Consider the following 14044-nt stretch of genomic DNA (forward strand, 5'->3'; position numbering starts at 1 on the left):
GCTAACTACACTACAGAAATAATAAGTTGAGTGAGTGAGAGGAGAATTTTACAGCACATTAGATGGTTAGCTCTGCCTCTTCTCCCTAGGCAAAATAGGTGACATGCTGTTTGGGAATTAATTTTAAATTAATTCAGCCTTCAATGATTCATCTTTTATGTCTGTCAGTTAATGAACCAGACAATCTTTAATGCAGTCCACATGTCATAACTGGAGTCATTGTTTGTTAATCTTGCATTATTAACAATTCTGGAGTCAAATGGCACACAGGTAGTCTTTTATTTCATAGACAGATGCCCTACTAGATGAGCCAGTGATGGTTTTCCCCAGCCAAGCAAGTAGAATCTGTGCTAAGCTTCTTTCAACTATAAGTCATTTTGCCTGTCTTCCTGTGACAGGACAGTAATAGCAGTTTTATCATAGGCAGTCTTACATGCTTGCTGTACTGTATATCTGCTTCTGACAGTCCTCATATAATAGCTTGAAAGCAACTTTTTTGTTCCTAGTAAAGAAACATTGGAAACAACAGGCTTTGTCATGGGTTATGCTCGTGTGAGTGATGATCTGAAGGAGTGCTCCTCAGAGTCTGAAAAAGCAGTGAACTACAAATCAACCAAGCAACAGAGCCTATTAAAAGAACCCATTTTTATGCTTGAAGGTCACAGATGACAAGTATCTCCAAGAAGAATGGTTGTAAACACATGTACAGAAATGTAGCTCCAATCCAAGTGTTTAGAAACAGGGAACTTCATTTCCATCTGCTTTACTAAGCAACGTAGATGCACACTTTAGTCTGTATGGCCCTTAAAGTAGAAAAAAGAAACCACTTTGGTAAAGAATTATCCCTTTAAACAAATTGGGGTAGATTCTTCTTTTGTAATCCATGCAATGTATAAAATTAAATTTCTAATTGTGTACCTCTCAGTTACAGAGTTGAGCATCTAAGCAGTTGCCGATTATTAGTTTTAGAGCAGTTTAGATGGTTCAATAATACAGAGTAAAAAAGAGGCAGCATCCAGAGCAAAGCAACAGTGAAACTTATCTGATGTGAACTGAAACAGAGCCTTTTAGTGGAAGTGAAGTGTTTTAAAAATGCAGGATGGCCCAATATAAAACCAAGGCATGATATTTTAGCTCACCAAGGAAAATGTATTTGGTGCTCTGTCTTCCATTCAGCTGTCAGGGAAATAAAAGACCTGATCCACAAAGTAGCTTTAAAAATGAAATACTGTATGCTGCTCTAAATGTTTCCTACAGCTGCTGATTTTGAGGTGAAATAATTCGCACATTATGTTTTATACGTCAAGAAACTGCTGAGTTGGTGCCAACAGAAATCTTGACACAACTACTTATTGTATGGAATTTAAGAGTTGCTGTAAGAATCAGCCATTTGTAATACACAATTTTAATGGTTTAATGATATGTATTGCTGAGCACATCTGCTGGCACTTTCTCTCTTAACTATTTATCTATGAAAAGACAGAGCACTTGTGTAATAGAACCCTTACTCCCGAAGGCAATGGTAGGCAACCTATTGCCCACAAGCTACATGCTGCTCATCAGGGTAAGCTGCTGGTGGGCTGCAAGATAGGTTATTTAGCTTGCATCCGCAGGTGTGGCTGCTCGCAGTGGCCATTGGCAATGGTTTGCCATTCCTGGCCAATGGGTGCTGCAGATGCAAGCTTGGTCCGTTGTCTGCCAGTAGCTTACCCCGATGAACCATTTGTGGCTTGTGGGCTTCAGGCTCCCCACCACTGCCTTAAAGGAATCTGCTGGCTAGCTAGCTTATGCTGAAATGGATTGCACAAAGATATCTGGTTAACTGAAGCATGAACACTTAGCAGATGGCTTTTCTCAGATTAGTAGCCAAAGAATTCAGGGGCATGTGTTCATTGTCTATTTCCATCTTGTATCAGTCATGTATTCAGGCACTTTCTCGTGTTCACTTCTCTGAGCGAACATTCATATGCTATCTCACCTGTTGTCATGTGATGATTCCATGTTTCTTCTCTTTCTCACTCTTATTTTCTTCCTAAAACTCCACATGTAAGAAAGGTTAGTTTTTTTCTAGGATTAATGATTCCATTAATCAGTCTTTGAATTTTAAATGCTATTTTGATGCCAGCAAATGATACTGCAGCCATCAGAAATAACTTCAAGTTGCTCTATTAAATTTACACTGGAACAAATGAAGCATTTGCCAAACTGGAATATGGTATCAAACATAGAGAAGGAACCGACAGCATGAAGGATCTGGAATTACAGATGTTAGAGATAGAAAATGCCAGTTAGCTCATGTACCCCATCCACATGCCAACAGCATGTCTGCGAGTGCAGCACTTCCCAAATTGTTGTCTGCAGAGTGCTTGTGTGGTCGTCAAAGAAGTGGCTAGTCACCAGGTCTTTGTTCTCCTTTTTTTTTCCTCAGTTGAACCAACAGATGACCAGGCAAAATGTGAGAAGAAATTGACTAAAAGACAATATCTGTTACTGTGGCCCATGGTTTAAGCAGTCTTCCCCTGTTTTGAGATTGTTGTTGAGTTAGAAAGAAGCACTCTTCCCATTGATTTACAGTGAAACCTTTGTTATCTGGCACTCTGCTAACCAGAAAACTTTGTTAACCGTCATTGCCCCCAGCCACAATACTGTCACATCTTCAGGCGCACAGGCCTAGCTTGGTTTACCATGATTAGCTTAACAATTTTTTATTTAAGAAGTACTAATCATCTTTAACTCAGAATAGAAATGTGAGACCAATTGCTTCACACTGCAAACTACCAATATTAAAAACTTGAGTTTTACTGTTATTGTCCATTGGTTTTTCCTGGGTTGATGGGCCGCTCATATAACCGGAATTTTTAGATAACTGGAACGCCCTAATCCCCGAGCATGCCGGATAACACAGGTTTTACGGTATATGGAATTAACAGATGGATGCTTATTAATGCTGCTCCAAGGTCCAGACTTCTAGCTCTCCAGGATGATGGTGGCAAATTGATTTCCAGATTATGAAAGAACGTTGCAACTGAATTTGTCTTGTTGGTCTGTTTGTCTTATTTGAAACTAACTTTGTCTGAAGTGCAGTAATTTCTAGGTTAAACATTCTACAACTTGAAAATTATTATATGTAACGTATGCTGAAATACAATATCTAAGAAAAAGGACATGAAAACAATAGAATAGTAGCTACTCGGGGCCAAATTCAGTCAAACTTACCTTGCAATAGGTGGGACTTTACTCCATAGACGAAGGGAGGTATTAATTGTAAACTAGGACAAAGCAGCATTGTGTTGTTTCTTGAAACTTAGATCTTTGTATCTCCCTGATGATTTCCTTCCTAAAACATCTTTATATGGCTCAAGATACCACAACCATTTCCTTTTTTTTTTTTCATTTCTAGGTCCTGGCATTGCCTTTGTGGTTTATCCTGAAGCCTTAACCAGGCTTCCTCTCTCTCCATTCTGGGCTATAATATTCTTTTTGATGCTTCTGACTCTTGGATTGGACACAATGGTAAATAGTGTTTTTAACCTTTCCTCTTGCTCCATCACTTTTCTGTCTTCAGGTACATGTTATATACCACTTGCTATATGGCTGGTTCCTAAACTTCTTTGAGAAGAGAGAAATGAAATGAGGACAATACTTAATTTATAGGGAAGTTTCGAAGTTTCATAGGTAACGTTTTAAATGACAGGTGCTGAGTACAATCGTGTGTACACAATGAATGTGTCATGTAGTCTGTTTCTTGATCACATAATATTTTGCATAAAACTAACAATAACCCACACTTTGTTTTCTCTTGTGATCCCAGTTTGCCACTATTGAGACAATAGTGACCTCGGTTTCAGATGAGTTTCCCAAGTACTTGCGTACCCACAAACCACTGTTCACTCTTGTTTGCTGTGTTTCCTTTTTCATCATGGGATTTCCTATGATCACTCAGGTAAAATATTGTCTTTTGAGTTCCCGTGTGACTTGTCCTTCGGGATATCCATTATTCTGTGGGAGAAAAGAATGTCCTAGTTTTTCAATGAAGCCCAGCTCTTCTGATTTGAACAGCCAGAGATACTGGATTTTAAGAACTATTAATTTCATTTTAAGATTATTTTCAGAGATTATGGCTCCCTCTATACCCTGTAAACTGAGACTCGTGGGTATTAAGGCCATGTCTGCACTGGGAGCACTTTACCAGTATAGGAATACTAGTATACTATGCCAGCAAAGTGCTCCTAATGTGGACACAGCTACATCTACAAAGCACAGGTTTCTACTGGTATAGAAAAAGCACCCCCCCCAAAAAATACCAAGCTTTACTGGTAAAAATACATTTGCTGGTATTGCTGAAGCAATTCTAGGGACTTGTGCTGGTGCAGCTATGTTAGTCGGGGCTAACAAATCTTTTTAAAATGACATAGCTATGCTGGCAGAAATGTGTAGTGTAGACATAGCCTAAAGCACTTTTCTGTATAGGTTGAGGGATACAAAAATAGTCCCGATCAAAATTTGAACTGAAATCTAAGCTTTTGTAGTGTATAGTGCATATACGTAGTATCTGCTGGGCTGCTGTAGTAGCCCATGCCATAGATATACTGTATGTCCATAATATATGTACATAAAAAATGTACATTAAAATGACTTTGCTACTGGTGTAAGGTGCTAAAGCAATGGAAACAGGACCAATAAAGAATGTCCTGTTCATGAGTGAGAAAGTATGTGACATTACTTGTCTTATCTATTGAGACCCCCAAGGAAGGGGCTGCCAGTTGTGGTGATATTTTGCAATATGGATCCATGTCAACTGGGAACTGACCACACACCCCCTCATTTCACATAAGCTGCTGAAAAGCTGCTAACTCCTGGCATTACTGATCTGGGGATGGATTCAAACCAGCAAATTAGAGGTGAAAAATCTCTGTATTCCATTGGTCCCCACTTTATGCTATGCAGAGGGTGGGAATAGTAAATTGTAAAGACAGATAATTATGGGACACACGTGCTATGTGTAACCACCTTTTTTTAATTTTAGGGTGGACTATACATGTTACAGCTTGTGGACACTTACGCAGCTTCTTACTCTCTTGTCATCATTGCCATCTTTGAGCTTGTTGGCATTTCATATATATATGGTAAGAAATTGGTATTGTTATTGGAGATCTCTCTAGTGAAAGGGGTGTTTACAGTACACGATGAAATACGAAATAAAAGAAGTGGCAGCACATGAAACTTTAGCTTTGAATCTCCTCAGCAGTGCAGTGCCATGTTAGCAAATTAAAAAAATAAAAGAGGTTGAGGAATATGATTTTAAATTAGAGTATTTCAGTAATGCTTCTTTACCAGAGCAAGCCTCTAAAATTATATGTATTCTGGTGATTGTCATTTCTGTGACCCCAACAGTGCACTGGTCATTTCCAGAAGTGTTTAATGATGATTATCATCATTATGGCTATTGGATGAATACCGAGAAATTGTTTAAAGTTGCTAAACATTAAACGATGGGTAAGATCCCCAACAGGTGTAAATCCGTGTAGTACTCTCAATGTTCATGAAACTACATCAGTTTGTGTTGGCTGAGGATCTTGGCCCTAAAAATGGTTTAGGAGTGGCACTGTCAGAGAATCATTCTTGGAAAGAGGAACGGCACAGGACAAGGAAATGTGAATCTCTCCCTTCTCAAAAGACAATCCCGGTTTTCATTCTTTAATGTTCTCCTGGATACACTAGGTGGCGTTTCTTCTTTAGAAAATTAGGTTGTGTTAGAACCCGACCTTGAGGAGTCATAGAATCATAGACTACTAGGACTGGAAAGGACCTTGAGAGGTCATCGAGTCCAGGCACCTGCCCTCATGGCAGGACCTTATACTGTGTAGACCATCCCTGATAGACATTTATCTAACCTACTCTTAAATATCTTCAGAGATGGAGATTCCACAACCTTCCAGGGCAATTTATTCCAGTGTTTAACCACCCTGACAGTTAGGAACTTTTTCCTAATGTCCAACCTAAACCTCCCTTGCTGCAGTTTAAGCCCATTGCTTCTTGTTCTCTCCTCAGAGACCAGGAAGAACAATTTTTCTCCCTCCTCCTTGTGACACCCTTTTAGATACTTGAAAATGGCTATCATATCCCCTCTCAATCTTATTTTTTTCCAAACTAAACAAGCCCAGTTCTTTCAGTCTTCCTACATAGGTCATGTTCTCTAGCCCTTTAATCATTCTTGTTGCTCTTCTCTGTACCTTCTCCAATTTCTCTACATCTTTCTTGAAATGTGGTGCCCAGAATTGGACACAATACTCCAACTGAGGCCTAATCAGTGCAGAGTAGAGCGGAAGAATGACTTCTCGTGTCTTGCTCACAACACTCCTGTTAATGCATCTTAGAGTCATTATGAGAAGCGCAACTCTGCAGTCAGTGAACACAGAAGAGATGCAATGTACTGGTTAATAACAGACAATCCTCTCATTTTCTAGTAAAGAGAAGCCCTGGGGCACCTACAATGTTTCATTGTTTGGCCCTGCTACTGCAGTATGGTGTGCATAGGCATTTAGGTCCATCTGTAAATCAGTTGCTCAGGGTTGATCTCATTTCAAATCAGATTGACCTTGTGGTTAGTGTAGAATCCCCATTTGTTGCTGAGGGAAGAAGGATGTGAAAATAAGGAAAGATTGGAGCAGAAATGGTACAACTGAGGGTATCGAGTCACTTTTACCTATTATCTCCTACAAGAGTGTGGTAGTTACACTGGCAGTGTAATTGAGGTATGGGCATGTCAGGGATTAATGTTAACAGTCTGTGGCTCTGATTATATCATTCTCGTTACTTCATTAAAAAGTATAGAACTGAATTCTCTTGGTTCACAGACCCAGGTTGTGTGAGTTTGTGTAGAGGTAAGTTAGGGCAGAAGTTAGGCCAATAAATGGGAAATGTTACCCAGCTACACAATGGGAAATGTTAAATGAGAGCTTCAGGCTGCTTGGATATTGTTTGATCAAAATGCTCTTTGCTTCCCTGACCACAACATTTATGTATTCTAATGGAAGATGACTCAGAACCACAATATTCAACATACTTGGGTAGAACAAAAATATTAAATAATATGGAAGCTTCAGGGGGTAGCTGAGTTAGTCTGTTACAGAAAAAAAAACAACAAATGGTCTGGTAGCACTTTATAGACTAACAAAACGTGTAGATGGTACCATGAGCTTTCGTGGGCACAGCCCACTTCTTCAGATGACCGGAGTTAATCATCTGGGCAAAGGTTCCTGAAGTGAAATCTAAAAGGGGGGAGGAAAGGTAGGTGATAGCAGAGGTGATAGAGAGCGTCCGGCTCCTGGCTCCTAAATAAACTGTCTCAGTTTGCATGTGGGAAGATAAAAGTAATTCTTCTTTGTTTCTTTGGGGTGCTATGAGACTCAGCTAACATTTGTAAAGCACATGCAGTTCCTCTGAGACAACACCAATGCACTACATGTGCAAACTATTGTACATCTCTATGTGTTACATTGAAAGAGTGCACCCTGCACCCTTTTTCAAATATGTTACAACACATCAACTCTTCCTTCTTCACTGCTCTTAATTATCTCTCAATTTTGAAAGTGGCCAAATACTTAAGAGCTAAGTTTTGCCCTAATTAGCAGTCTCCACTGAAGTCAGCTCCTGTTGGAGGCATTAGAAACCACCAATGCATCTATTTAATGTTCAAGGGAAGAGTTGAGTCCTAAATAACTCAGAATCAAAACAGAAGCAAGCATTATAAAGAGATGTTTGTAATGTGCCAATTTGACATTGGAGGCAGAGGAGGTGAGCAGCTTTTGCCTTTATTTTCTCCAACAGCATGCTAGGGAAATAGTGAAATGTGGGAGGATGGCTGACCCTGCTGGAAATAGGTGCAAAACCAGCACAAAACACAGTGCCAGATGTTGTTTATGAAGAGCAGTGATTGCATATTGCCCTGTGCCAACAAAAAACATTACAATGACAGGGCTCTTTCTTTACATTCCCCTGTTTGACTTATTGAAGATGAATTGAATTCCCACATGATTTCTCTTGAGAAGCTCAACAGCGAGGCCTGTTTATAAGATTTGAATTGCCACTTTGTGGTAAATTTTATTTGAATGGAAACATAAAAGGAATCCAACAGAAAGAAAGAATAAATTCTAGTAAAGCAGCAGACTTGGGGGCTATCAAAGGGTTGTGTGGGCAAAGCACAGAACTGAAAGTTAGGACCAGGGTTGTATTACTGGCTCTACTACAGACTTCCTGGCAACTTCTAGCTGCTTTTTCTGAACAGTGTCCACCGCTATTAACATTAGTATTACTGCCACGGTTGTCAGAGGCATTGCTCGCCATTCAGGGCTCTAAGCAGGAATATACTAAAAACAGTGGATAAGGGGATCCCTTGAGCTGCTCAGGGCCCTGAGCAATTGCTTAGTCTGCTTATGCTTAGCACTGACCCTGGCACTTGTAGCAACAGAGAGGGGGCACTAGTGTAGGCTGGGTTACAGGTTATTGATGGTGGTCTTAGCTCCATGGTATGTACACTTGATCATAGCAGATCTGCAATAACACCCACCAGGTGCTGACACCTTGTCAACACTAGGGCTCCTCATGGTTTCTATGCCAATGCTAGCAAAAGGGGGTGGGAGGAAAAGGCCCATGTTTCTCTAAGGCTCCACTATGACCATGGGCAAGTCACTTAGGTTCACATTTTCAATAGACATCTTTGATTTGGGGGTGTTTCAATTTTCAGCTTCAAGCTCCTAAAATGTTAAACACCTCAATACCTGGCTGAGAGCAGCAACCACAGCACCCATTAGGCTAATAAAAATGTGGGGGGTTGCACAGATTTTAAGTGCTCAGCATTTTCTTCACTTGCTTTCCATGGCTCCAATCTTGCATTTGGCTCCACAAAGGGGCTTCTGTGGGCTTTCATGGACCCATAAGAGGTGCTATGAAGGCAAACCTGTCTGTGGGAATTGATTGCCAGATCAAGGCCCACGTGGATGTCTGCAGAAAGTGATGGGCCAACAGATGTGGGGTACTGTGAGAAAGTGCAAGGAATGAACAGGTGAGCCTGCATTCTAAACACTTTAGATACTAATTAACTCCCCTGAGGAAGCTGACTGGGGTGATTAAATAATCAGGCTGATGGGCTGGGTGGGATAAATATTCAATTAGCCCATCAGCATAAGTCTGGGAAAGAGTCAAATCAAAGGAGGGAAATGCCAGTGGAGAGAAGAAAAAGGGGAATAGGGCTACCTGAGTTCAGTCACACGCAGACCTCAGGTCCTGAGAGGGCCAAATCACTGTAGATGTTGTAAATAGATTTCTATGCTGAGATTGTGGTGGTATTAGTGGAGAGAAGTTGAAAGAAAAGATCAAGTGAACATTTAATAGAGTTGGTGCAGTTTTTGCAGGGAAGAAGACGGGAATGGAGCCCTACCCTGTTACACATGAGGACTTAACTGGGATTATGATGTCCCCATTGGTAGTGACAGAGGCCCTGATGGGGGAAACTGATACGAGGAGTTAATGTTCTAGCAATGGAGCAGACTCTGGTTGGTTGGTAGAGCAAAAAAGAGATGCAGAGGACTATGTATTTGAAATTCTACAAGTGAACAATAGTCCTGCCTTGCATGTCAGGTTGAGCAGCAGAAGAGTCCACAAGAGGTCATAAAGAAACAGGTACAGGGGTAGCAGAACTGATACTGGTTTTAGTGAGTCCTGTGACAGGGAACAGCAGTTGGACAAAGGAAGAACCTGTATAAGATGGGCCCAGCAGAATACATCAATGTATTTTTACTAACTTTTGAGAGCGTATCCAGGGGGAATAAGAGACTTTGGACTCTGTGTGGTACCCTGTTTGTCTGGGGAAGCCTATATGGTCCTGTTCACAAATTTGGGGGGACTAGATGGCGTACAGGTGTGTGACCCAAGACATTCATGCAAAATTTATCAGACTGGGAAAGATATCAGCTAAGGCTGCACACTTGAAATGTGGGAGGAAAAAAGGCATGAGATTGTGACAATTTCTCCAGAGCCTCCATGACAGCACAGACATTTGGGTTCAGAGGTACCAGCCAGCAACCCCAGAAGGAGGAAGCTGATGGAAGGGCTTAAGGATGCAGGCTTTCCCAAGAAAGAATTCCAGATATTTTAGGGACTGAATTCAGAAAGAATGGGGGCAATGTGGCCAAACCCAGGAGGGCAGAAAGAGAAAAGGAGGACACGAGGGGAATTCTTCTGGATACCTGGGGAATGGTTTACTACCGGTGTGGGTGGCTGGAAGTGGGGCTGCCTGGTTATGGAATGTGGGCTCTCAAGATTTTGTGGATAGTCTAAAACTACTGGAGATGAGCAGAAAAAGAAGACACCCACCTTCCCTGTGAAAATGGGGGAGAGATATCAGACAGGGCTGATGGACTCTGTCTAAGGATTCACAATCATTTGGAGGGATTTGGTAAAGCCCCATTGGAAGTTGCCATGTGGGATTCTGAAATGAGAATGTATCTATCTATGGTGAAAAGTGACTGACCAATAGGCAGAGTCACCCTACAGGATAATAGAAAGTGAAAGAGGGTAGGCTGGTAAATGGGTCACCTCTTTCAGTCACTGTAGAGACAGAATGGAGTTCCTTTCCTTGTAAGAGTAAAATGAGGATCCTGAGACCCCTCCCATTGGGGGCTACAGGCATCAGAATCCCTAATGGAGAAGAAAAAGAGAGACAGCAACAGGCTCTGTCCCAAACAAAACTAAACAAACAAAAAAGAGAGGGAGAGAAGGAAAAGAAAGTGAAGTAACAGACTGCCTCTGGTGTGAGGGCCTATGAGCAGAAACAGTAATGGGGAGAGCCTCACTCATCAAGTGTGACTTTTGTGGCAAATAGACAGCCATGCTGAGGGCAATATGAGCAGGAGTCCAGCACCTCCTTCAAAGAAGAGAGGGTGTGGGGAAGCAAAACCTGGCTGGTATGCAAGAGGGAGGAGGTATGTAATAGAGTGCAGGGAGTGGACCCGTAAGCTTGCACTTAGATCACTTACATGCTAATTAGTTCCCTTGTGGAAACCGATTGGTGTGCTTATCTAAGTAGGCTGGCGGGCTGAATATGCAATTAGCCCATCAGCACAAGTCTGGTAAAGAGGCACAGGAAAAAAAGTAGCAGTGAGAAGAACGAAGAGGGGAAACAGGGCTAGCTGAACCCAATCACACAAACAGGCCTCATGGAAGGGAGGAGGGACAAAAGCACTGTGGATACTATAAACAGACTCTTCCACAAGGACGATAGTATTATTGATGGGCTGTGTCTAGACTGGCCACATTTTCCAGAAAAGCAGCCGCTTTTCCGGAAAAACTTGCCAGCTGTCTACACTGGCCGCTTGAATTTCCGCAAGAGCACTGATGATCTCATGTAAGATTGTCACTGCTTTTGCAGAAATACTATGCTGCTCCCATTCGGGCAAAAGTCTTTTTCCAAAAAACTTTTGCGCAAAAGGGCCAGTGTAGACAGCAGAGATTTATTTTCCGCAAAAAAGCCCCGATCGTGAAAATGGCGATCGGGGCTTTTTTACGGAAAAGTGCGTCTAGATTGGCCACGGACGCTTTTCCACAAAAAGTGCTTTTGCGGAAAAGCGTCCTGCTAATCTAGACGCGCTTTTCCAAAAATGCTTTTAACGGAAAACTTTTCCGTTAAAAGCATTTCCGGAAAATCATGCCAGTGTAGACGTAGCCATGGAGGGAAGGTGAATGAAAGTCACTGAATACATACCTGGAGGAGTTGGTGCAGTTTACGTGGGGAAGGAGACAGGTGCAGAACCAAACCTTGTTCCAGGTACCAAGGAGACTTGGCTCAATCTTGCAACAGGGCTCCAACTGCTAAATCAAAAGCAGTTAGAAGGGTCTTTTGGCTCATGATTTTGAATCATTTCTACTACTATCTAGCACAGATAAGCACTTAGACAAAGGAGACCTAGGTTTTATATAGAATCTTAGTCTAGAATTAGAAATGGAAAAGATCTATCTCATACCATATTGATGTTATAGTAATTATTATTGTAATAATAATAAATGACACTGACTTCAAATACAGCAAATACTAACTCCAGAAATTAGCGCAAAAAGGGGTGGGGTGACTATTGTATATTTTCTTGGAGTTATTTACACAGGGTATTACCATGACACTAATTTAACCATATATTCCTTTATTAAATCCAAAGGCTGAATAATATTTTTACAATTTCTCTAAACACATCTTAAAAAGCCTACATAATAACCAATCTATTACTACCAAACAGTAATAAAACATTTGTAATCATTGATCAAGATTCGTATAAACAGGTGATCCCCAGATGTGCATATATCCAGCCTGGTCAGGGAGCTATTAGCAAGGAATCCTTTGCAAAATTTTACTTGTTTATGTATTTTTAACAAATAAGTACTGTTATTGCTATTTCTGGACCTTAACACCAGACTGAAGGATTTTTTTAATGTAGCCAATTGCATACTGTACCTGGTACTCAATTAACCATGTTCTATTTTTCTTTCTTTAGCTCAAACCTTACATAAGATCACACCGGTATTTTGAAAGGTCTCTACAAGTTTAACACAACATGATCTTACTCTTTTTTGTCCTATGTTTTGGACTAATTGCTCATGCTAATATCCCAACTTCATTTAAAAGCTTGGATCGCTAATATTTATATTTCTTCACATTTACTCCCTCAGCTAGTCTCCTTGACTTCAGTAAGGCTGGTTTTATACAGACTCCTCACAGGAGTAGGGTGCAGTGTCTATGATTTGCCCTGGCAGAGGTGGGAACTACATTGCCATTTGTGTATTTATTCAAACAGCACTTTAAATTGGCATGATGTATTTTTGAACTCCTCCAATTGCTTATTTTACACTTCAGTGACACCTTTCTCCAGGTACTTGTACTTTTCATACCAAGCAGGTTGGCATTGCACCAAGCAGGAGCTTTCAATGACGAAATAAATCTGTCTTCAGCTCTTGTTACATGTTCTGCTTGCTGAACTCATCGAGATTTTTAAATTAGAAAAAGAAAGCCATGCTTGGTTATTTCCTTGCAATCACTTATTTTTCATTAGTACTTATGTTACATAATCCAATCAAAGCCTTGCATTTCACATGCCACACACAGGCATTCATTCTCTACTTGTTTAGATTATGGAAGCATGATTGGTAAAGAGCAGTTTAGGGCTTCATTTGCTAATTGAATCATCTGCATAATCCCCATCAGTGTATTTTGGAACATGCAGCCAAAAACAAAGATGACAGAGTTGGGTGAAACACTGCAGAAAACTATGTACTTGAAGATTCAAATAAATTCTTTTGATGCTCTTTGTTTCTTGAGGAGAGCATGGCAAAGTGTATTGGAAATGTTCATAGACACAACTGCTTCAGGATATTTGTAGAAAGTACATTTAGATTTGTAATTTTGAATATTTCTATCTGCATCTAGAAATGTGTAATTGTGAATGCACTTCTATCTGCATCTAGATACTTACATGGTCCTCATCGCAGTCTTGGAGCATCCAATGCCCATTAATGGATTTTATCCTTACAATACTCCTGCATGTAAGAATATAAATAACCACATTTTAGGGATGGAGAACTGAGGCATGGGGTAGTTTGTAACTCGCCTAAGGCCACACAAGAAGAGTGTGGTTGAGCTAGGAACTAATCCCTTGTCTCCCGAGTCCCAGACCAGTGCCCAGTTCCTTAGAATATCCTTCCTCTTTTTATGGGAAACTTGATACTAATATAGATGATCAGCAAATCAAAGAAGAGAAATGCACTATGGGACCCGTGTTCAGTGTACTGTGCTTGATTTCTGAATTGCTAGTAGCAAATACTTTAAGCAATATTTGCAGCAATGTCTTTGAGTCTGAAGTAAGATTTATGGAAGGACTTCAAATACATTTGTTGAGGCTGGGGTCACAGACTGTTTTGAATAGAGAAAGGAGCTAAAATAGATGTCTGAATTGCTCGCTGCAAATGGCTCACTCAGCTCTACTAGACTGGCATCTAGATA

The 14044-nt window shown here is 40.7% G+C and overlaps 1 protein-coding gene across 2 annotated transcripts in view; it reads left to right on the plus strand.

The window, feature by feature from the left end:
* Positions 1–14044, plus strand: part of SLC6A5 (solute carrier family 6 member 5) — a 55392-nt gene that overhangs the window by 31129 nt on the left and 10219 nt on the right. For both annotated transcript variants that reach the window (XM_089778591.1, XM_006111489.5), the window contains exons 10-12: positions 3401–3513; positions 3812–3943; positions 5027–5126. In XM_089778591.1, coding sequence (XP_089634717.1) covers positions 3401–3513; positions 3812–3943; positions 5027–5126 — 345 coding nt within the window. The remainder of the gene's footprint in view (positions 1–3400; positions 3514–3811; positions 3944–5026; positions 5127–14044) is intronic.

Source organism: Pelodiscus sinensis, chromosome 5 (genome assembly GCF_052426305.1).
Source record: "Pelodiscus sinensis isolate ZL-2025 chromosome 5, ASM5242630v1, whole genome shotgun sequence".
Lineage (NCBI taxonomy): Eukaryota > Metazoa > Chordata > Testudines > Trionychidae > Pelodiscus > Pelodiscus sinensis.